General features: G+C 47.7%; 3 protein-coding genes across 4 annotated transcripts; 2 read left to right on the top strand and 1 right to left on the bottom strand.

Annotated features, from left to right (window-relative positions):
• Positions 1-2,338: 2,338 nt before the first annotated feature.
• LOC136484246 (probable beta-D-xylosidase 2) lies at positions 2,339-8,931 on the bottom strand. 2 transcript variants are annotated; one of them, XM_066481463.1, is made up of 3 exons: positions 8,332-8,931; positions 3,474-4,824; positions 2,339-3,370 (listed from the first exon to the last, which is right to left on the bottom strand). In XM_066481463.1, the coding sequence occupies exons 1-3, from the start codon at positions 8,743-8,745 to the stop codon at positions 2,730-2,732; spliced, it is 2,406 nt and encodes an 801-aa protein (XP_066337560.1). In that variant the 5' UTR covers positions 8,746-8,931; the 3' UTR covers positions 2,339-2,729. The 2 variants fall into 2 exon arrangements, with proteins under 2 accessions (XP_066337560.1, XP_066337561.1); XM_066481464.1 differs by having other exon boundaries at positions 3,474-5,314; positions 8,332-8,457.
• Positions 8,932-15,246: 6,315 nt separating this feature from the next.
• On the top strand, positions 15,247-15,820 carry LOC136482921 (DNA-directed RNA polymerases II, IV and V subunit 9B-like). The gene is made up of 3 exons (XM_066480071.1): positions 15,247-15,275; positions 15,382-15,619; positions 15,740-15,820. Exons 1-3 carry the CDS (start codon positions 15,247-15,249, stop codon positions 15,818-15,820), a joined length of 348 nt encoding a protein of 115 aa, XP_066336168.1.
• Positions 15,821-19,207: 3,387 nt separating this feature from the next.
• LOC136482918 (uncharacterized) lies at positions 19,208-24,114 on the top strand. The gene is made up of 4 exons (XM_066480070.1): positions 19,208-19,445; positions 19,649-19,716; positions 19,871-21,663; positions 23,718-24,114. Exons 1-4 carry the CDS (start codon positions 19,316-19,318, stop codon positions 23,722-23,724), a joined length of 1,998 nt encoding a protein of 665 aa, XP_066336167.1. The 5' UTR covers positions 19,208-19,315; the 3' UTR covers positions 23,725-24,114.
• The last annotated feature ends 253 nt before the right edge of the window (positions 24,115-24,367 follow it).

The raw sequence follows: 24,367 nt of genomic DNA, 5'->3' as shown, positions 1-24,367 counted from the left end.
TTGCGCGTGAAAAAAGGTTAACTGAACAAGAAGACAAGCTAGCAGACGAACCACTTGGATGATCTGTCCCATGCATTGGCTGCTCACTGTTAGGGTTGCAGTGATCACGCACGTGCATAGCTATATAATACTCTCTCTATTCCAAATTATAAGTTATTTTGGTTTTTCTTGGTACATAGCTTTTGCTATCCATCTAGATATATGCTATGTCTAGATACATAGCAAAAACTATGTATCTAGGAAAACTAAAACGACTTATAATTTGGAATGGAGGTAGTAATAGTGAACGAAGTGGCTGAATAGTAAATACCGCCTTGGTGCATAAATGTATGGCACAATTTGATTTGGTGGTCTTTAAAATAGGTTGAACTTAGACAAAATAAAACTCATGTAATATATTATTAATAGTAAGAAATGTCATAATGTACACTTTAAAATACAAATATGTTGGTACAACTTTTGTATCAATAGACTCGTATGTAATTATCCTAGTTGGTCAAGCGACACAACGCTTTTCAAATTTTGATATGCATGTGTAATTCAGATATCTAAACATAGGGTGCAAGTCATTACACTTCTCCAATATTTCACAAGAAAAAATATGTATGAAAAACAGAAAAGGTTCAACAAATAAAATATATATATATAGTCGTATTTATATGATCTTGCTTTGATGCATCGCTAGAAGTATTAATTGTATACAAAAAACTATTAATGTTTATGATACCAAATAAACATCACTAGATGAATCACTTCATATATTTTCATAGTAAATCTATTTAAAAATACAAACGTTAATATTATTTTCTAATAATATAGTCAAACTTGAAAAATGTTTGACTCCTTGAAGTGTGAGATATGCAATTATTTTTAGGACAGAGGGAGTAGCTGTAAATCTCGTAGTTATAGAAGTCAAATAAACTTAAGTTTGACAAAATCTATATAAAAATGCTAAAATTTATAATATCAAATAATTATCATAAGATTAATCACATCATGTATTTTATACTAATCCTAATTAGAGGTACAATGTTGACATTATTTTCTATAGATCTAGTCAAACTTAAGATTTGTTCGACTCCTCGAGGTGCGAGACATGCACTTATTTTGGGATAAGAGAAAAAAGGATTTCTAGGATCATAACCGTAAGCAAGTTATTTTCCGGTGCTGGACAACATTTGCTCGAGGTCATCTCATGCTTTGCTTTCTCTATGAACTCTCCTCTGTTTTCTCGTGTTATTTTTTCTCCTATATAGATTGAAAAAAACCTTTTCAGACTTTTTTGTAAGGCTGAACGTTGTGGCATTGTCTACTCAGGTGACTTGTCTCGCTTGGACAACTCACCACATTTATCTGAAACTTCGGAGAGCCGATCATCGACAAAGAAGACTTCTTTTTTTCTCTCAACAAAAGAAGATTTCAGTCTTGTATCCATACTAAATTGTTGCATGAACAATAGAAACTGAATTTTGGTGGAGTCACTAGAGCCCAAATCCATGGGCTTGAAGATATTCAGACAATCAGACCTGGGCAGCAGAGATTTCCTTGCAAAACTGAAGCTGTGCGCACAAAAATCAGTGGGCAGTTGGGCCAAGAGCCCAAGACAAATGGAGGAAGAGCACATGGTTTTGGTCTTTTGGACCACTAGACGAAACAAACCAGTGTTCAGGAATGCACAGCTAATCCCTATGCCATTTTCTCATCAAGCTCAGATGACCGTTTTTTAGCTGCATACCTGGCCTATTCAACCTGAGGCTTTTCGAGACAGACACATATCAGCTTGTAATCTGATCTCCATAAAATGCTTAAATCATGCACGCCTCTTACACTCCAGTCGCCTCAAATCGAAATCGATTTCAGGTGACGCCCGACCGTAGACGCTCGACTCCCACCCGCGCCCACGCTCTCCCTCTCTCCCCATGCGCCGCCGCTCCTCCCTCTCCCCCCCTCCAGCGACCTCCTCCCACCTGCGCCGAGCACCTCCCCCACGTGGCTCCTCCCTCCCTCGATCCCCTCTGGCGGCGGCAGCTCCTCCTCCTGGATCTAGGGTTCCGATAAGCTCACCTCTCTCTCTCTCTCCCAACTCCAGTGGGCTTAGAAAAAGGAGGGGGCCCGGGGAGGTAGGCAGGGCAGGCGGTAGGGATGGTGGAGGGCGGTTTAGGGGCCCTGGCGGCGGTGGAGGCGGCCGGGCCAAGTCGGGGCGGGGGAGCTCCGTCGAGGGGGGGTGTGGGAAGGCGGCCGCCATGGGCGTGCTAGGGCTCGGCCAGAGCTCCGCGGCCGCGGAGCTTCGGCCGAGCCCTAGCGCGCCCGCGGCGGGGACGGGGGCGTCGGCGGCGGAGCGGTCCAACAGAGGCAGGGTCAGGAGAACAGCGGGAGAAAGAAGATGAATAAGAAACAGAGATGGAGCGTTGGATGGAGATCCAACTGCTGCAATCAATCGCCTGAAAAAAAAATTTCAGTCGCCCGTAGGATAGCAAATCCCTAAATGATGACATCAGTAAACATTGGTATCATGGAAGAAACGACATTCTTGTGTCTTCCTTCCATTTCAATCGTTTCTGTTTTCAATCCAACAATTTTCAGTAATCCGGTGCCTCCTAACTTGATAGATCTCCATCTCTGCCTTTGCAGAGACAGAAGCAAGCACCGTGGCAATCACAAGCCAATACCCCCCACCCGAAACAACACAACACAATTATTCAGGAACGCCTCTGGATCCTCCTTCCGTTCTATACCCCGAGCTGCTCGACGCCGAGCGTGACCGAGTGCGTGAGCTCGCCGATCATCAGCCTGTGCTCGCCGACGGGGATCCGCCGCACGCCGTTCCGGTCCGCGACGCTGAGCCAGTCGCACACGTCGATGCCCATCTCCACGCGCGCCACGCCGCCGGCGGGCACGTGCACCTTCTCGAACGCCACCAGTTGCCGCGCGGGTGCGTCCGCTCCGGGGGTGGCGGTGGATGACGAGGGCGCCGCGTGGTACACGAGCACGGCGTGCGCGCCGTCGCGGTCGCCGACGTTCCTCACGTCCACGTGCACGGGGACCGTCAGGCCCTCGCACCGCGCGTGCGCGATCCGCACGGTGCGGGCGGGGCGCGTGCGCGTCGCGTTGAGGAGGGACGACGTCGACGCGGTGGTGGCGGCGTGGCCGCCGGAGAGCCGCACGGTGAGCTGCGCCGGCGCGTGCGCGAGCGTGTGCGTGAACTGGGTGTAGCTGAGCCCGTGCCCGAACGGGTGGATCGTCGGCCCCGTGTAGAACCGGTACGTCCGCCCCGGGTACCCGCGCGCCTGGTTCGCGCGCATCGCCATGTTCGTCATCGGCACCTTCTGCAGGTAGTCTTGAGGGTACCATGTCACCGGTAGCTTCCCGCCTGTTAATACAAAATTTGATGAATTCAGTCAGACTCTGTTTTCATCTTGCGCAAAAATCTGATCTTTTGAGTGTTCAGTCCAAAGCAGTAATAACCCACACACCTGGGTTATGGTGTCCAAAGATGACGTCGGCGATGGCCTGTCCGCCTGCCTGGCCGGGGTAGCCCACCCACAGGATCCCGTCGATCCTCGGGTCATTCTGCGCGAACGCGATGTCGATGGGCCCGCCGGACATGAGCACGAGGATGACGGGGCCCTTGGACGCCTTGGCGACGGCCGAGATGAGCTCGGCCTGTCGCCCAGGGAGGAGAAGGCTGGTCCGGTCCAGGCCCTCGGCCTCCACCTTCTGATCGAGCCCGGCGACGATGACAGTGGCGTCAGCTTGGCGCGCCGCGTCCACCGCCGCGGCGATGGGCTGGTTCTTCCCCTGGCACGCGACGTCGGTGCACCCGGCCTGGTGCACCGCCCGCGCGACGTACCCGGCCACGCCCTGTAGCGGCGTGGTGTACCAGCAGGGCTTGCCCGCGTAGTTCCCGATCATGGCGACGGTGGCGTCGGCGTGCGGGCCGACGACGGCGACGACGCGGTGCGCGGCGGGGCGGAGCGGGAGGACGTCGTTCCTGTGCTTCCCTCGCTGGTTCTTCAGCAGCACGACGCTCTGGCGCGCGGCGTCGAGCGCCAGGTCCTGGTGCTCCCTGGTGCACACGTCCGCGGGGCCCAGGTGCCCGAACGGCCCGGACGCGGGGTCGCCGTCGAACATGCCGAGCCGCATCTGCACGGTGACGGTGTTGAGGAGCGCGGCGTCGACGTCGGCGTCGGAGACCTTACGCCTGGCGACGGCGGACTCGGTGTAGAGCGCGAGGAAGGGGCCACAGTCGAGGTCAAGCCCGGCTCGGAGCGTGGCGGCGACGGCGTCCTCGGCGGTGCGCGTGTAGTGCTGGTCACGGAAGAAGACGTCGACGGAGTCGCAGTCGGAGACGATGTACCCCTCGAGCCCCCACTTCCCGCGGATGGTGCCGCGCAGGAACGCCTCGTCGGCGCAGGTGGGCACGCCGTTGACCTGGTTGTAGGAGCACATAACGCTGGCGGCGCGACCATCGGCGACGCAGGCGCGGAAGGGCACGTTGAAGGTGTCCTCCAGGTCCTGCGCGCCCACCACGGCGTTGAAGTGGAACCTGTCCGTGCCGCCCCAGTTGTCCAGGTCGTACGCCGTGAAGTGCTTGCAGCAGGCGGCGAGCTTCAGCCGGTTGTGGTGGCCGCCGCCGGATCCGTAGGGCTGCTGCAGGCCGCGCACGTAGGCGGCGGCGTAGCGCGCGGACACGGCCGGGTCCTCGCCGGGTGTCTCCTGCCCGCGGCCCCACCGTGGGTCCCGGAAGATGTTCACGTTCGGGGACCAGAAGGTGAGCCCCGCCCGCCCGCCGTTGTACATGGCGCGCGCCTCGTCCGACACCGCCTGCAGTTGCACCAATCAATTAATGAATCAATCAATCACCCTGTTGGAGCCTGCTTTTCCAGCGTATTCTCTCTCGCAGATCAGCGGACTTTTTCACAGCCGAACGCCCCCAATGTGTGTATAACGCACCGTACGTACTCCTGGGTGTATCACTGTATCTGCAGTGTATGAGACTAGTATTTTACTGCTACCATAGAAACAGATATACGTATATTGAATGGATGGATTGCTTGGTAAAAGTAGGAGTATTTCTTTCCTTCTTCCTGCCTTCCTTCTCGGTCAGCGTTGAGTTCATGGCCATGGACCATGGTAGGAGTGGGGGTGTGCACGGCTGCCGAGGCAGGCAGGATGGCCTGACATCTCTGCCCGGCGGTCCGGCCAATCACGTGGCTTGATTGAAGTGGCTCCTGTTCTTGCATCTTGCTCGCCCCTCCCAGCAGCACTGTGCTGTCAGTCTGTCACGCGACCGCTAGCCGGTGTCGTCATGACCCTACAAGTTACGATGCTCTGAGATGGCCATCGCCATGAGACTTTTCCCTGTGTGCCATTATAAAAGATCGTAATCCCTTGTGTGCCCCTGAAAAAATTCAGCGGTCTTCAGCGCCACTACTCCAACTTTTTCGTGTCATCTATGCCACTTCCGTCAGTTTTGGCTCTGACGCCGTTAAACTGCAGGGGTGAAAAGACGAAAATGCCCTTAAGTTCAAATATGTTATTAATTTTTTTTGAGCATCTTAACGACTTCAAATGAAAAAACTCAAAACTACAAAGTTGTAGATCTCGTCGAGATCTATAATTTTCATATAATTTTTTTTTCATTTAATTTCACAAAAAAAAATGATTTGATATGATTAATATATCTTAGAAAAATCATATTATTTTTTTTGCGAAATTAAATGAAAAAAAAATTATATGAAAATTATAGATCTCGACGAGATCTACAACTTTCTAGTTTTGAGTTTTTTCATTTGAAGTCGTTAAGATGCTCAAAAAAAATTAATAACATATTTGAACTTAAGGGCATTTTCGTCTTTTCACCCCTGCAGTTTAACGGCGTTAGAGCCAAAACTGACGGAAGTGGCATAGATGACACGAAAAAGTTGGAGTAGTGGCGCTGAAGACCGCTGAATTTTTTCAGGGACACACAAGGGATTACGATCTTTTATAATGGCACACAGGGAAAAGTCTCCATCGCCATTGGTGTTAGCTTGCTCGTGATGGAGTTCTTCTGTAGCAGACATGGTTATGATCGAGGTTATCCACTGCAAACCACTTGGTGTGCAGCTCAATGCAGCGCAGACGTGGTTACCACTTGCTCTGCCTAGAGTCCATGGCCCATGGGTTACCAATCTTTCAGCATCGCATTACTACTACCGTCCCTTTTCGGCTAGTCATGTCTTCTCTCAGATCAGATGCGTCAACTTTTCTGTTACTTTATTATCCAGGATTTTTTTGTTTTGTTTTTTTTTGTCTGGGGGTGTTAGGATTAGGATAAGAGATGAGGATGTGGGCTTGAAAGAAAGGTGGTTAGATTTGGATTTGGCTAGGCTGGCTTGCACATGGCTGCAACTCTCGCCATTGGTCCATCCAGCAGGGAATTCCTTCCCGTCAGCATTGCAATCTGTTACACTAGGAATTCATTCCACTAGTACCGAACTTTCAGAACCTGGACACTAGCTACCTTTACGTGTTTGTTTAGTTTCCAAAAAATTTCTCAAGAAGTGCTACAGTAATTATCACATCGAATCTTGTTATACGTGTATGGAGCATTAAGTGTAGACGAAAAAAAAAAACTAATTGTACAGTTTGGTTGAAAATTACGAGAAGAACGTTTTGAGCCTAATTAGTCCATGATTGAACACTAATTACCAAATAAATACGAAAGTGCTACAGTAGCCAAATTCCCAAAATTCTCGAACTAACATAGCCGTGCATGCAACGTGAATTTTAACACTCAACGACCCCTAGCACTTCACAAACAATAAACCGTAAGATTTCAGTGCAGAAACTCTCTCTCTCACACACACACACAGCAGCAGAATCTATGATGCAGTAGGGTGGTTTGCAGCGGCAAGAGGTTGTTTACATTAAAGTTAGGAAATCAATTGACGTTTTCTAGGCGCTAGGTAGGCATGAATCTTTGCCTGTCTTGTTTAGATCATCTCCAAATTCCAAGTTTTTTCACTCTCTCTCCGTCACATCAATTTTTAGCCGCTTGCATGGAGCATTAAATGTAGGTAAAAAAATAATTAATTGCACAATTTAGTTCGAAATCACGAGATGAATCTTTTGAGCTTAGTTGGTCCACGATTGGACAATATTTATCAAATAAGACGAAAATGCTACTATTCATCGGTTTGAAATTTTTTACCATCTAAACATGGCCCCAGTGTATGACACTGACGCCACTACTCACAGAGGTCGCGTGTAGCTACAGTGATTTTGTCGGCGTTGAATCGGCCGAACTAAACATGGCCTTGGGACAACCAAACATTTTTGCACCGTGCTCCTCAGATGGGACAACCAAACATGGTGCGACCGACGACGGACAGCACGCGCCTGCACTAACCGCGCCGTTTTTTTTACAGTGAGCAAAGAAGCTGCAGCAACCACCACTAAAAATGGCTGTAAAGACAGGTAAACAAAGATGCAATGCAATGGAAGCACACCTCCAATGAAATAAAGAGGTTTAAAAAGCAGCAGCCACTTGCATTTGAGGAGTACTCATTGATTCTGCATCGCATCTCTTCTCTTCGTTAACGACCGCGGCCCGTGATAGTTACTGGAGCACAGTACTTACCACTTAGGAGCACCAGGCTGGAGCTGTGACTGTCCTCGAAATCAAATAAATTAAAAAACAACAACTGTGCTATGGTGCAATCCATACGGCTGGTACGAAAATATCAAAAGCAAAATTGGATCAAATTCAAGCGGTCGCACAACTATTTTGCACCCCTCCCAAACCACCTCCAATTCGGATGTACGTACTAGTATACTCGTAACCGTGCAACCGTCTTTAAGTTTCGGGCTCTGCCACAGAAACAGTAATACACGGGACCACTAGATTTTGATCCGACGGTTCCGTGGCAGGCTGGCAGCAGCGGCGGTTAGAGTCGCTCATTGGTTTATAGGCTGATAAGTTCAGTTAGTGTTGGTTTGTTGGGAGACTGATTGATAAGCTCTGGCGGCAGCGAACAAGGCTATGTGACTGCACTGGAACCAAGCCCGCCAACTGCCACGGCCAGGCCTCGACAACCATAGCACGGCGCCGCACAGGCACAGCGAGCGACACGCGACAGCCGAGGACGAGGACGCCAACGCCAGACGCCAGAGCGCGCACAGACATGCGTCCAGCCGCCTCTCACTCTCACTCACATGCGTGCACGACAACAACAAAAAAAAAAAGCCCGCACAGCCCACAGGCCACAGGCATTCGACGACGACGGCGCCGGCGGCAATGCCAAGCAAAGCAATCCAGGTTCGTTCGCACGTATCAGACATACGTACCCGTCCGATGAGCTCCCAGAGCGTGGTGTTGAGCGACGCGGCGGCACCGATGACCTGCGGGAACGCCGTGGCGCCCGGGAACGCGCCGCCGAACTTGACCCCGGGCCCGGTGTCGGACACGCCGTGCAGCGCCTCGGACCACCACTCGTAGCCCGCCAAGCCCAGCCGGGGCACCCCCGCCGCGTTGTTCACCAGCAGCCGCACCTTCTCGGCGCGGGTCAGCCGCGACACGAGGTCCCGCGCCCGCGCCTGCAGCGGCAGCGACTGCCGGCAGAACGGCAGCGTCGTCGCCGGACCGCCCGGCGCGCACGCGAACGCCGCGCGCGCTGCCGCTGACGATGCCGGAGTCGTGGCGAGGAGGAGGAGGAGGAAGGGGAGCAGGGGGAGGGGGAGATGGGGGCGGCGGCGCCGCATGGCTGCCGGCTGCCGGGTGGTGCAAGGCAATGCGGTGTGTGGTTGTGGAGAATGGAGATGGAGCGGTGGTGAGGGGGGAGTGCGGTTATATACGCTAACACCAGCGGCAAGCGGCACCGCGCTCCTCTGATGCACATCTGCAAGCAAGTTGCAACCGCCGCAGCCTGCAGGGGAGGAGGAAGATGGCCGTGCAAGGAAACGAAAAGAATATCACTCTCTCTCTCTCTCTCTCTCTCTCTCTCTCTCTCTCTCTCTTTCCCTGGTTTTTTTGGAAGGAAAAAAATGAAACACGTCCAAGACTTCTGAAAAGCAATCACTGTTCCGTTTGATCACTTAAACTAATCTGTGTATCATTATTAATGCGCATTTTTATAATGAAAAAAAAATGATGGGCTTGCAATTGCAAGACTGTATGTAACTGCGGCGTGACAGTTCGTGCAGTTCCCGGGGTAGTACCTCTGTTTTCACTCCTAGGAGTACATGCGAGAGGTAAAAGAGGAGCACTCTATATTGCAGCGCTCGTGGTACAGTCACTCAGTCAGTGAAGGTTGTTAGGTGCTAGATTTTGGTGATATTTATATTTATTTATGTCTTGAGGAATTGAATTCGTGCGAAAGGCAGGTAAAACAAACTGACTGACTGGTAAATGTGTGCCAAGGACAGAGCACAGCATCAGCGATCAGTAACTATGCTGCTATTGGTCTTAGAATCTGCAAAGGCAGTAATGATTTCATGGGTAACCAATGAACATGTGCAATGGTGCATTAGTGGGAGGATGACACATAAACTAGTCTGAGTTTTTGTGGCTGATGTTAGTCACCACACAGGCTGTTGCAGAGAGAGTATCTTTTGTTGCAAGGGCAAAGGCGCCATAGTGAGAATCTTGATGTCCTAGTACTTCTAGTACGAAAATATAAGAGTTGCTTCCTGTGGCTGATAAGCCGACTGATGTTGTTTTGTTGTGACAGAAAAAAATATACTATAACTGATAAGCCGGACTGATAAGTTCAAGCGAACATTCCAACATAGAGAGCACATTGTTCTCACTTTTCCCAATCTCAATTCATTCATCCATCCAAAAGCACTCATTTTTTTCCTCTCTAGTTAGAAGTACTTTTATTTATACACAACTTATGCAACATCGGTCTTAAAAATGAACTACATATGTCAAATTGGTGCATCCCAATTCCCAAACCACCTTTTGGATCAAATAACCATACAAAATCTACGGTTTTGCCTCAGGGCGTGTTGAACACTTTCCGGAGGTTATTATGAACACAATGACCAAAAGTAAATGGTTTTGATAAAAAAAACCGCCTTTACCTTTTGGGTTGTTGATGTACTGTCAAAAAGAGACTGTCGCCTTTAGCCGTTTATTCGCAGGACTTTTTTTTTGTTTGAAAAAGCGAGAGAGAGTGAGAGATATTCATGGCGTGAAATGAAGGACCACTGGGAAGACCAAAATGATATTTCCCTATCCAAAACATGTCATCGGAAGGAGACGTACGTAGCAAGCATGCAACCACTCTACCCACAGCCGCAAACGGCGCCATCAACTGAGCTCAAAATGTGCTGGTACGTACTTGCAACACCCTGTACGTATACGTACCTGTATGCAGCAAAAATGCATGCTTTTCTTTAAAAGAACCCAATTCCACATACACAAGAGAGAGAGAGAGAGAACAGTTCAATTTTTACAAGGAAAAAAAACTGTGCCAGAAAGAGGAGAAATAAAAGGGCAGCTTGTGCATGCTTTTATGAAGCAATTGAAATTCTCTGCAGGCAGGATATTAAAGCGTCTTCTGCTGATGTGTACGGCTGATTTGTTGTGAGAGAAAAACACAGTTGCACGGCTGATTTGTACGGATTAAAACCGGCTGAATAGCTCAAGCAAACAAGCCCAAGTTTCCATGGAAAGTAAAGAGTAAAGGGGGTGGTTCAACAGAGAAATAAACCAAGCATTTCTTTCCACTTCTTTACATTTGGTGATTTTCGTTTATCTCACAAGTCACAAACAACGTAATAATACGACTAGTGTGCAATCACCGTTGATCTTTTCGTGTGGTTTGGTCTGGTGATTCCGTTCTTAAATGGTCAGATTTAGCGGGCAGCCAACCTGCTACGGCGTGCGTACGGTTTTATCCAGCGGCTGTTCGCTCGGTCTACACGTACTACCAAATACTGCAATACATTAGCGAAAAATGTATTTCTTTCATGTCACCTAACGCCTTTACAACAACGGTTGATTCAGGATTGCAGCACACAACTTGTCCAACAAATCACAGCCTGATTAAGTTGATCTTAACAGTGGTCTAGAAGAAAATGCTAATCACGTGATTAAACAAGTTTATCCAGCCGCCAAATGGTCTTGCCTCTACTCTGAAGATTGGTGTAACCTGCAGAAAAAGAGCCAGCAGAGAGGCGAAAAGCAATCCAGTTTAGACAATTCAGAGCAGTAAAATAATTACTCCTAGGTTGATAAATTGGCAGTAGCGTTTACTAGAAGAATTCTATTACTTGCTGATTAGACCAACCAATCCAGAGGATAAGAATGAGACAGGGCTGTTGTTGATCAAATGGATCCTAATCCCTAACAACAGCTTGTATACTTCATCCAGGCCAGACGGTCGGCCTCTGCTGGCTTTGCTTTCCTGACGTGGATCCATCCATGGGACGAAAGCAGAGACGACAATGAGTAGGGAGAAGGGGACAGATACAGAAAAGGGTAGAGGAGAGCGTGTCTCGTTGTCAACATCGGGTGGCTAAAATGGCAAGCGAATCGGGCAGGTGAAAACGATTTCAGATGGCACCAGCAAAACGAGTGGTAGCAGGGGTTAAGTTGATTCGTCAATTTGTGTTTTTTTTTTGTTTTTTGTTTTTTGCCTTGCCGAGGTTAATAACGTGCCTTGGAAGGCTCTGCTTGTGTACCGACTATGTTTCACCCCTTTAGCTTATCTCCTTCTTGCAGGCTTCTTTAATTTATACTTGCAGCTTGGTAGTATAAATGCAAAGTATCAGCAAAATTTGTTCCAAGATTATATTCGTACTGGCGCACTGCTCTCATCCAAACTACAGTCACCCGCCTGTCAAAGAAAACCTACCAATCGCAGGCAGCAATAGAAGTTTTCAGGTCTCTCATCCAAACATGCCCTGGGATGGCAACATGTCAATTCCTTTTCTTTTTGTTTTTCTCTTTTTCTTTTGGAAACGAAACATGTCAATCCTCCTCCCTTCCTTCCTTCCTCACTTTCATCATGTGCTCACCACTGGAGGGTCCTAAATTCTCGCTGCCTATCAACGTGCATATCAGCATATGCTCTGTTTTGTTCTCTTCTCTGACAGTGCTCTAGTCTCTACCCTTTCAGCTACAAAGAAGAGAAAATGGAGGACTAGCAGAGATGACCGCAGACGATGGTAATGCAAGCTTAGGACAGCAGTCAGATCCAAAGGGCAGATGGTTGGTTGGTCTGTACTTATGGAGCGCTGCTGCATTGTCAAAGCAAGATATCTTGCGCATAATAACACTGCTACAGCGCTGAACCAACAAGGTAATAGTATGCGTGTAGCTGCTAAAATAGCTTGTTCTTGTGTGCGCTGTACCTATGGCTATGCATGGTCTATATACAGCATTTGTTCTACCAGTGCACACAGATAGTAACAAATAACTGGAGTAGGGTTAGAATTAGCTATACTCCCAAACATGTGCTAAGATATATATATGGTGTTGACTGCCTGTGCAGACTAGTTGGCTACCACCTTGATAAATGACGCTCGTTCTCTGTTCCTGAACTTGGGTGTTCCCCACAATATACAGCACGATTGCGTTGGAGTACCATTACTGCCTGGAAACCTTCCCATAAACTCCGCGCCAAGAACGTAGGCCGTTTCCACACATGACCCGCCTCAACCCCTCAGCGCCATACAAACCGGCCACATCCATTCCATGCGTACGTGTGCATCACCTTGCTTCTACCATGACCCAAACTGCAACTAGATTGCTTCATCTCATGGAATTCCGCAGCTTCTGTCGCTGTAGCCTGGCCTGTACCTGCGCAGGGGTTGGCAGCCGGCTTCTGACTCAGCAGGCTACCCGGCTAACAGGCGGCTACGCAGACACAGTCCATGTGACGCTGACTGGTGGGCCCGGTGCTGAGCCAATCAAACAGATGCTAGACGATAAGATGCTATTGTGCTACCCTACACCTCCATGGTCCATACGTACAAGGATTGCAGTTGGTGTGGGTGACGACTGAGGAAGGGAAGCAGATGGATCGGTGGCCATGGGCATGGACGAGATGAGCTGAGCTGAGTGAAGGAGACTCCAGTCGAGTGAGCCAGCGCGCGGCAGTGATGATGGGAGTGATGAGCAGTACGTACCGGACTGTACGTATATATACGCCTTGCTTATCCGTTGAGCAAATTGGGGTGATGGGCGCGCAACGCCTGGTGCTGGTGCTGCTCCGTATATATCCGTATCCGTATGCCATGCAGATCGGTGGTGAGATGACATATTCACAAACACACATCATTGGCTGCTTTCTGTATCATCTATCAGCGGTCGGTGACGAACGAGGAACGGACGTGTATTCGTGTTCACGCCTCCACCGTGACCTTCTGCAGTTCTGCACTTCTGCTGCCTGCCTGCCGCCGAGGCTGGTTTCGATCATTTGGGAATAGATAGAGAGCGCTGAGAGAAACGTCGCTCTGTAAATCATCACTTTGACATAAATACGTGTATCTTCAGCGGAATTAATTGGTGGAGTAATTGATTAGAGAAAAGGTGACAGACGTTTCTTGCATTGCTGCAGAGTGCAGTCAGGCCGTCAACTCCCAAGCTAGCCCATCCGAGCTCATGGGCCTTGTTAATAAATTCAGACCCAGTGTACTATATATGCTAGTCTCGCCTCCAGCAGTTCGGCCCAAGGCAGATCCAAGCACATCCCAAGCCTGGCCCAAACTTTCAATTTGTGAATGTTGCCATTTACACTACAGCCCCTGTTCGACAGCGTTTTCCCTCCTCTGCAGGAGCTCGAGCCAGTGTAACAAAAAATAACGGTTTCACCGACTTCTAGTTAATTTCGAAAAGAAACAAAAAATAATTCTTTACTACAATGCAAAATATTCTCTAAAAGCCAGGGCTGTTTTATGTCCCAAATGGGACCTATAGGTTTATATATGCTTTATTTAAGAAAAAAGAAACAATTGTAGCAGACTTTTGAGAATAAACATACGATAGAAATTGATTCTCTAGCTCTGCTCCTTGATTCTCTAGTGGAGCGATTCTACTTGATTAGGGTGGGGAGTAGGTGAGAATTGATTCTAGAGTGATTCTTGTGAGTTTTGAATAGGGTAGTGGAGAGCTGGCTTTTTTAGCTCCCACATTTCAGTGTAAATGGAGGAGTAATTCTTGCATGGTTTTCACTTGAATCTGTGCGAGATTTAGCTATTTGGCTGAGGAGGAGCGATCCTCATGGAGAATCAATACCAAAGAGTCTTGCCAAACGGCCCTACCATTGGAGACTGATTACATTTTTAAAAAAAAAAAATTCATAACTCAAGTTTTTCTCCCCGGAAGTTGGCAGGAGTTTTGTTGATTTTTATTAATACATAATAGGATAAAATAAAAGACAGGACATACTTTAGACTTTACATAGAAAGATGGCGTCATTCTGGGTCTCCAACTCTGGAATGTTGATATTTGAGTTTCTAAGCTAGGATGACTGTCACTCTGGTTTCTAACTCTTGAATCTGATATTTATGTTCGGACCCTAAACTTGTACATCGGTGTTATCTAGATCACTAAACTTGCCTGTTAACGCACAATTAGCATGCCACATTTTTCAACTTCTTGGAAACCTAGATGACACCGCTATATATGCAAGCTTAGGGATCCAAATACCAGAATTTAAGAGTCTAGGGTCCAAGTGATCGATACCGCAATACAAGTTTGAGGACTCAAATATAAAAAAAACCCAAGAAAGCGTTGCAGTTTTTTTTTGAGACGGCAAGCGTTGGAGTTTAGGACTAGCAATAAATATCACTCAAAACTGACATCCATACCACCACTACAGAAGCAAGGGAGAACAACCCAAGATAAATAGATTAGGTCCAAGAATTATATTATAATATAGGATAGGTAACTGAGCACTCTTGCAGTAGTAAAATCGAAAAAAAAGAATCTAAAAGAAAAGCTAGAAAGGACGCGACAAGAGAGCTCGACTGAGTGCAATGACCAGAAGTCCAGAACGCCCCTCTCTGGCGACTTCTCTTCTACCAGGTTCAGGATCAGGTGAGTAAGAAGATTCTGCGAATTATTATTTTTGTAAAAGCAAATGCCTCCAGCAAATACTTGCTCCTTAATTACACATCTCTGATATCTCTGCTTATATCAGAGAATAAATAACATCAGTGCTTCCCAATTGCCTCTGCCACTTGGAATCAGTTACGGGTCACTGAAACACTGAGCAGGGGAGCTGACAGCAGGCTGCAGGAGCAGCAGCCATGAGCACCATGAGGTTCTGCCGTGAATGGTGAGCTGGTGGTCGATTGATCGGTATATGCTCATCCAGTTTCTTGAGTACTCTACTTTGATTCATAAACAGAGTCGTTCTGTTTCTTTGATGCAATGCAATGCAGCAACAGCATACTGTATCCAAAGGAGGACAGGCAGAACAAGATGCTTCTCTACGCCTGCAGGAACTGCGACCATCAGCAGGTGGCGGACAGCAACTGCGTGTACCGGAACGTGGTGGACCACGCCGCCGGCGAGCTCACGCAGGTGCTGTTCGAGGACGTGGCCTCCGACCCGACGCTGCCGCGCACCAAGTCCGTCCGCTGCGCCGCCTGCGGCCACGGCGAGGCCGTCTTCTTCCAGGTCAGGAATATCATGGGCTCATGCCTGGATGTCAGTTTTATTGATCAATTAATCTTCAGTGATCGGTTCGGTGACCTCGAACAACATGAGTACTGTGCTGATGCATGGGCGGCGGTGCAGGCGACGACGAGAGGCGAGGACGACCTGACGCTCTTCTTCATGTGCTGCAACCCCAGCTGCGGCCACAGATGGAGGGACTGACCTCATCTGCATGCTAGTGTGCAACGCTTGCTGTGGCTGCCGCCAGGGATTTATTTGCACATGAAAACCACTGTAGTTGTTATGCTTGTATCATAGCTACCTTACTGGGTATAGTCGTATAGCGGGTTTAAGGCATTTCTCTTGTTTATATGGCAAAATACACAATAATGGGCACGTCGTCAGGGATTTGGGTGCATGTGTGGCACCGTTTCTCGTCTCTAATTAGGTTGTCCAATGATGTTAATGTAATGTATTAAATCTGAAAAATATCTATGCAACCGTCTGTGAAGGGACCGATTTGGGACTTGTCAAGCTGCACTGCTAATGGACAGGGGAACCATTTTGGCTCTTTGGAACTCTAATCTAATAAAGTAAAAAAATAATGTAGTGCGGACCATGTTTATGTTGGATTAATTAGGTTTGGTCAATATTTAGGGTACGTTTGGATATCACAGTTAATTACTAACCAGCTAAAAATTAGCTCAAATTAGCTCTAGCCAATCTAAACACGGAGCTAATTGATGAGCTAATTTTTAGCCAAACCCCAACCAGTCACTAGCCAGCTACCCGAGAAACCCCAGCTATTTTGGGCTAAAAGCACAAAAAGACCAGATTTGTCTTCCTCCTCGGTCCGTCCCACCCGTGCCCATCCCACCTGCAGCCGCCGCATCTCGCCCGTGCTACCACATCCACCCGCCCCTACCAGATCCCGCCCCACATCTGGCTCGGCTACTCGGCTCGCTATCCACCCGTCGTAGTCACCGAGGCTGTACTCGCGCACCTGCACTGCGCCGGCGTCGATACCTCCGGCGACGACGAAGGCCCCAAGCAGCAAGGCGAGGTGGGCGGCGGGAACCCAGACCAGGCCGCCGCTCAGGTAGAGGGACTTCTCGTCGGCCACCTCGTTGGACGTTCCGTGGCAGCCCACGGTGGCGAATACGAGGTGGGTGAGCACGCCGCCGGCGAGGGGCCACACTAGAACGTCGCAGGCGGTGGTGGAGGTGCAACGCAGCGCCAGCAGCGCGGCGATGACCAGGAAGGATAGCGCGCAGCTGAACGTCCCGCACACGAAGAGCGCCCTTCTCTTCCGAGCAGCAGCCCACGGTGAATCCCCACGGTGGTGCGGTCACCGTCCGTGGCATCTCTCTCCCGGCGCTCCGGCCTCACACACACGGAGAAGAACAAGCACAGAAGAGAAAATGGGCTCTCGGCGCTGGGACAGGACGCAGCGAGCAGCAGCACGGCGCGTGCGTTCACAGAGCAGTTGTAGTAGTAGCGGCACAGGGGCAAAAACGACTTTTGGTAAAATTAGAGCTATTTAGCCCCCTTTGGCAGGGCTTTTGCCGCGGCTTCTCAAGCGGCTTCAGGCGAAGCCCTGCCAAACGGCCACAGGCAAATCGGCTTGCGGCAAGAAGCCGGCAAAAGCCCCGCAAAACCCGGTGACTCAGTTCCTCCCCACGCGAGAAGTCAAAAATACTGGCTTATTCCGGCTCGAGCTCGTCACTTTCCATCCCTGTCCCCGGCTTGCTCTCCTCCCCGACGCCGCGCGCCGACGGCAGCCGCCGCGCCGGCCTCGACCTCCGCCCCGCGCGGCTTCGATCTCGGGGACCGTGGACGAGGAGGCACCGAAGAAGAGGAGGTCCGGGACGATGGGGTCGAGGCCGGCCGCGAGGAAGCTGCGGAGGTACGGGGCCCACTGCCACGTAGCCGAGGCGCCGAAGCCATGGAGGAGGAGCACGGGCCGCCGCGCGGGGCGCGGGGGCGCCCAGAGGTGGACCATGGTGCTGGTGCCGGCCGGCGAAGGGAGGTGGACGGAGAAGGCGCGGAGGCCCACGGAGAGGAAGCGGTCGCGCGCGGCTGCGAAGCTTTGGAGCTACGCCCGAGAGAGAGAGAGAGAGAGAGAGAGAGAGAGAGAGAGAGAGAGAGAGGGGAGGGAGGGAGTGGGTGACAGGATAAGGAGGAGAGGAGTGTGGCCGTTCGGATAAGGAGAAGAAAAGAAGGGGAGAAGGAAAGAAAAAGAAAAAAAAGAAAGAAAAAGAAAAGAAAAAAGAAGAGAAAAAAGAAAAAATAGAAAATAGAAAAAAAAAATATAAGGATATTTTGGACATTTGACATCTTCTTTACAACTAGGAGAAGCCGTTTTGCCAAACGTTTTCGTTCAAATAAGCCAGAGCCAGAAAAAGCTGCTTTTCCATATGAGCCAGAGCCAGAGCTGTTTTTTCACGAGCCAAAGCCATGCCAAACGGGCCCTTATTAGCTCTTATATCCGAACAACAATTGGGTAAATTTGGGATAGTTAATTATTAACTAAATTTTAGCTAGCTAAAAATTAGCTCTAGCCAATCCAAGGCCCTAACTCTAGTAATTAATTAAAGAATTTCAAAGGCACACAATTAGTACCAAGTGAGAGTAGGATTAGTATCACATGAAAAATCCACAAGAAAGATGCACCTTTTGCTACCCAATGCATCGGGCAAAAGGTCAAGGCAACGGTCAACAGGCTGCAAGGGTACCAGGGGTAAATGTGTGGGTCTGGAGGCTGCTTAAAGGCCATGTCTCTTCTTACTATTCTCTCCGTCCCAGAATATCTGTCGTTTTTGGTGTTCGTGCCACGACTTTGACTCAATTTGTACAAAATATGTGCAACATTTGTGTCTCTAAATAAATTTGTTAAAAAACTAGATTCAAAGATCTTTCCAATGATGCTAATTATGTACCATAAATAATAATATTTTTTAATATATATTTTGTTAAAGTTATTTCTCGGGAAACGAGAACGACAGATATTCTGAGACGAAGGGAGTACTAATCACTACCGGTCTATCACCGTCGGTTTCTAACGAGCTGGCAGTGAAGGGTAAATGTGTGGGTCCGGACGTTGCTTAAAGGCTATGTCTTTTCTTACCGCTACAGAACTGGTAATCACTATCGCCCTATCATTGACGGTTTCTAATGAGCAGTGATAATCCTTCACTGTTGGGTCATTAGCTGAAAATTCGAAAAATAATAGAGGTCGGTATCCTAGAAATTCTAGAACAAATTATTAGATAAATCAAATAACTCATATAGTCCTCACTTAACTATAAAGAGATCTTGTGTTTACTATATTTTAACTTTAGTGGTTGACACTCATATGGCAGTTATATAGGTGATTGATATTTTAATTAAGTTAATTCTACTAGAATATTTTATAATCTCCAATAAATTTTATTAAATATTTAAATATCTTATATTTTAGTACGGAGGGAGCAGCTAATACAAATCCTCGATATCAGAAAGACAGAAATGAAATGAATTCTCAAAAAAGAAGAAGACAGAAATGAAAACCAAGGACCACCTGCAAACGGAGGCAGCAGGACGGACACCTGCAAACAGCGAACCCCTTGGCTTTGCTAGTGGGATTTTCTCCGCCGCGCGCCGCCTCCGCCGACCAGGGAAGCGGCTATTCGAGTCCGCGCAGGGGAAATCGACCCCTGCCTCGTGTCCGCGTCGGCGATGGCCACCGCCGAGACCGCGACGGTCTTCCTGGAGACGAGCCTTGGCACCCGCTTCCTGGAGACGAGCCTTGGCACCCGCCTCGTCGTCTCCTTCCCCGCCCGCGCCACCACCGTCGCCGACCTCAAGCGTGCGTGTCTCTCCATCTTCCTCCCCTTTCTCCTCACTCTCCCAGCCAGAGAAAAAAATCCGCCTTTTTTTCCCCTTGCTTCTTGTTTATGGCGATTCCGTTGCAAATCGATCCCTTTACCTCTGCATTCCTCCTAATTTGTGCGGCATCGCTGGAAAAAAAAGCACGAACTGAGCACCCTGAACCCCAAATTGAACACGCAGGCCAAGTGAGCGCGGAGCACGCCGCGTGTTTCCCCCGCACCGGGCCGATTGTCGTCACTTCCTTGCAGGTATGGTGTCGGAATGACAATGCAGGTGTCAAAGGATTAATCTTTAGCCGCCAATTTCGCTTGGGTTGGCTTGTTGATGAAATTTGGGCGAACTCCGTTGTGGAAAATTTCGTTTCTTTTGGCTTCAATCCATTGGCACTGTTTCATTTCGCAGATTGAGCTCGATGGTTCCTGGTTTCAGCTCACTGATTCCATGGTCGTGGAAGCAGCTTTCGAGTGGGTCAAGAGGCCAAGGCGCCTCCTGGTTGAGGCTCACGAGCTTCGTCCTCATCCACCTGCTTGCAAGGATGCCAAGTGTGGAACTGCTGATGCTGAACCAAATGCTGGCCATCCAGTCGTCGCTGAGGACTCGTCGCAGTACATGCTACCACCTGCAGAGGCCCCAGAAGGTGGCAATCATGCCACGGGCAATGGTGTCAGTGACACCCGACAGCTGAAGAACGCGCAGGATAAAGTTGTTGAGCTTGCTTCATGTCAGCACGAAGATGGAATTACTATGCCTAAAAAAAGTTCAGATATTGATTTAGCCATAGGCGACAGTGGCACTGGCATCCCACTGGCAAACCAGGAGGACAAACCTCAGGAATGTCTTGAGCATGTCTCGCGTCAGCTCGAAGATGGAATTGCCATGTCTCAAGAAAGTTCACATTGTGATTTAGCCGCAGGTGACAGTGAGACCTCACTGACAAACCAAGAGGACAAACTTCAGGGATGTGTTGAGCCTGCCTCTGTTCAGCTCGAAGATGGAACCACCATGCCTCAAGAAAGTTCACATTTTGGTTTAGCCACAGGCACCAATAACACCCCACAGCAAAACCAGGAGGACGAACTTCAGGGATGTGCTGAGCATGCCTCTGTTCAGCTCGAAGATGGAATCACCATGCTTCAAGAAAGTTCACATTTTGATTTAGCAACAGGCACCAATAACAGCCCATTGCCAAATCAGGAGGACAAACTTCAGGGATGTGCTGAGCATGCTTCTGTTCAGCTCGAAGATGGAATCACCATGCCTCAAGAAAGTTCACATTTTGATTCAGCAACAGGCACCAATAACAGCCCACTGCCAAACCAGGAGGACAAACTTCAGGGATGTGCTGAGCATGCTTCTGGTCACCTTGAAGATGGAATTACCATGCCTCAGGAAGGTTCAGATTCTGATTTAGCAGCAGGAGGTAGTGACACTCTACCAATGGACCAACAGGACAAATTTCATGATGACGCTGAGCGTGCCTCAGGTCACAGTGAAGGTAGAACTACCATGCCCCAAGAAAGTTCAGATCTTGGTGTAGCAGAAGACAAAGAGAATGATCGTGCTGGGGATCAACAAAAAGACATCATCATGGAGCCAAGAGGGAAGAAACGGTTTAGGGAGGAAGATGAAGCTGACAGAAACATCGATGTGAACTGTGATGACAATCTTTCCCATTTTGTTAGCCCCACACCTAAGTTTGTGTCTGAGAAAAAGAGCAGCATGATTGAGCAAGCAAAATTGGACAGTGCCCACTTGCTGTATAATTTGGAAGATTCCTCACGTGGTTTATTGGAAAAGCCCTCTGGTGGCCAGAAGGAACAATGGACATCTGGTGTGTGCAGTGAAGGAAGCATCGACAATAGACCAGCTATTCCACCTTGTGCTGAGTCCATGGGAAAAGATAAGTCTTCAGACAAAGAAGTGATGACACAGATAGGTGACAAGGAGGAACCTCAGATAGCTGGGTGCACAGGTAAAAGCAGCTGCAAAAGAACAGATGTTCCACATTATGTTGAGTCCATGAATGAAGGCAATAAGAGGCCAGCTTCCAATGTCCATTTTCTCAACAAAGGGGAAAATGAAAGGGCCACATCATCTGTGACCAAAGAACATGAGCCTTGTTTCAGAAGAAGGCACCACCGGGTTGCTGTGCGTAAAGTGTCTATGAGCAGGCCAATGAAGGTATATCCTATCAGGTAAATATGCTCTTTCTCGAGATACCATGTGCTTATGGCTATACACCAATTGTTTACCACTGTATATAGGTAGAATCTCTTTTGTTCAGCTTGCAGCAAGAGTAAATTCGGTTTAGGCATCTTACTCTCATCTGGGAGTCCTAGAATGCTTCAAATTATCATGCGCTGGCTTATAATTTAATGTTTGATATAGGTGTCCTGATCATGTTTTGATAGCCCTATCCAGACTCAGTGGTTTGAAGCTTAGTTCCAGGTGGAGTAACTAATTTAATAAAGGGACATGGCATGCTATATGTGATAAAATTACCTTTTGAACTCTGAAGTAAAACTATGCAAGATTTCTTTGTTAAACTTGCACAAAAGCTGGAATGAGGCAACAAGGATGGTATATTGGTGTGGTGAGGAATTCATTGAATTCTTAGCTAATGTGTTGTGGAAAGAGAGATGTTAGTTTAGTGATGTTATCTAGTTGGTTAGTGTTAGGAAAAGTTGGAGTCCTAGACTCCTAGTCTGTTGCCTATTTCCTATTTTCTTAATTTACCTAGATGATATAAATGTACCCTAGTCTTTGTTTAGGGATCAAGAAAAATTAGATCAAAGTTCTCTAAAGGATCAGCACTGTCTGAGCCTCCTGCCACAGGGACAAACCTGTTAGTGACAAAGGTGACTGTCAGAATTATCTTCGACCAATCCACCAATACTGATCTGCTATGTAATAAATTTGTGTGCAATATTGCAATAAGAACCTTAATCAATTTTTTTGCTGCTAAATTTGGGTATAGGGTATGGCTAGTTTGGGAATAAACCTCTTGAAAATATTTGGAAATTTAGAGACGTGAATATGCCATGTAAACCTCTTCTGTGTTGGGAAGCAAGGTTTACATGTATATTAGCATTATCCTTTTGCAAATTAAAGGATCCTTTTTGTCCCAAAACATTAGTAGTAATACTAAACAAATTCTGATTATTTGGCTGTTAGTTCGAATTATGCTTATCAGGAGTGGGCCACCAAATGCAAAAAATAGGGGGTCCAGAAATTATACAGGCAAGAGATGGCAGTCAAGTTTAGCTTGTGCGTTGCTAACAAAGGGGATCCTATTGGATAGAAAACAGTCATAGATTGAACAGAACCTTAAAGTAGCAGTTAAAATCTGTTTTGTTTCTGTGAATCCTTCTACTATTTGTAACTGCTAGTGATATTTTTTTAGAAAATACTGCTTCACCTATAATGTGAACGTCCCCCAAGAGGGAGGTGTTGTTGGACAAGTATCTGTTATGAAAAGCTGATGAAATAGGTCAAAGCTGCCAGAGCTGGAGCAGCCCAACAAAAAAATTTCAAGATTGGGAGGCTGTTTGCAGTCTTAAACACTGGTGAACTAGCTAGGGGTTTGTCACGTCTGTGAGGAAGTGACTGGATTGGGCAGCTACAGGTGGTCTCTGGCCAGTGGCCACTCCTTGGCTGGTTTCCTCTCTGTGGTGGTGGTAACAACACGAGTGTGGAAGTGTACATAAAGCTGGAAATGGTAAACAGGGAATGGTATGGCGAAGGCATTCATTGAAGTCTTCGCTAATGTGTGTGTAGTAGGGTAATGAAACCTTAACAGAAACACTTGAAAACTGCTGGATAAGGAAGCGAAACTGCATTGCAAATAAACATAGATAATTGTGTCAGGAAGGTTTACATGTATAGTAGCATTAACCTTTTCCAACTAAAAAAATCAAAAGAGTTTCGATGAGGATTGCATTTTTTTTCTTTTTTGTGATCAAGTGCTTGAGGTGGTTCTGAATTTTGTGAAGGTGTCATATTGGAGATGGGAGTCGATCCTCTTGCCTTGTCAATTGTCATTTTTCAAAATCTCTCTGCATGTTTCAGTACCCTGTGATCAAAGTGGATGACTACTTTGAGGAATCAGGATCGAGAACTAGTTTCAGTAGCTCTTTTGAGGTTCAGGAAGTGGAGGAACCGGATCAGCTTCTTGACATTATTTATTTGTTGGATCCTTGTTTTGTTTCCAAGTTTCGGAAATATTTAATGAGTTTTCTTATTTCTACAGGTTTTAATTTGATCTCACATGGACGATGTGCATAAGAACATGTTGCTGAGAAAGCTGTAGAACAGACAGAGAATGGGAAATGCTTTTGGGTACAACTTAAGTAGAACCATTCATCTAAACCCTCCGTCGAATTTCTGAGCTTTTCATCCATGTGACTTTTGACTGTTGGATCCGAAGTTGTACTGAAGTTGGGTGTACATGAAAAACGAAGGCCCGAGTAACTAAATAGTATCTAGCTCTCCAGTAGTTTCTGTAGAGTTAACTCATGATCCAGTAATGTGGGTCTTAAGGTTATCTAAGGTACAATGGCAGTTCTGAATGGACCTCTTACTATGGTCATTCGAGTCCATTACATATGTATATAGGATGCAATCGTGGCTGACTTATGCAATCTATACAGCCCATATTTTGTTGGAATGCACTCATCAGTATCTCGCTCTGCACAACCTGTTTCTGTTCATGAACACTAGTTTTGCTAGGATTTTCTAGCAATTAATTTGCATTGATAGGTACTCCATCCGTTCCAATTATAAGTTGTTTTGGCATTTCTAGATACATAGCTTAGCTATATACCTAGAAAAGCCAAAACGACCTATAATTTGGGACAGATGGGTGGTATTTGGTATCTCTCTATTACACACAGCACATGA

Source organism: Miscanthus floridulus, chromosome 9 (genome assembly GCF_019320115.1).
Source record: "Miscanthus floridulus cultivar M001 chromosome 9, ASM1932011v1, whole genome shotgun sequence".
Lineage (NCBI taxonomy): Eukaryota > Viridiplantae > Streptophyta > Magnoliopsida > Poales > Poaceae > Miscanthus > Miscanthus floridulus.
This window is presented reverse-complemented; position numbering and strand designations above follow the sequence as displayed.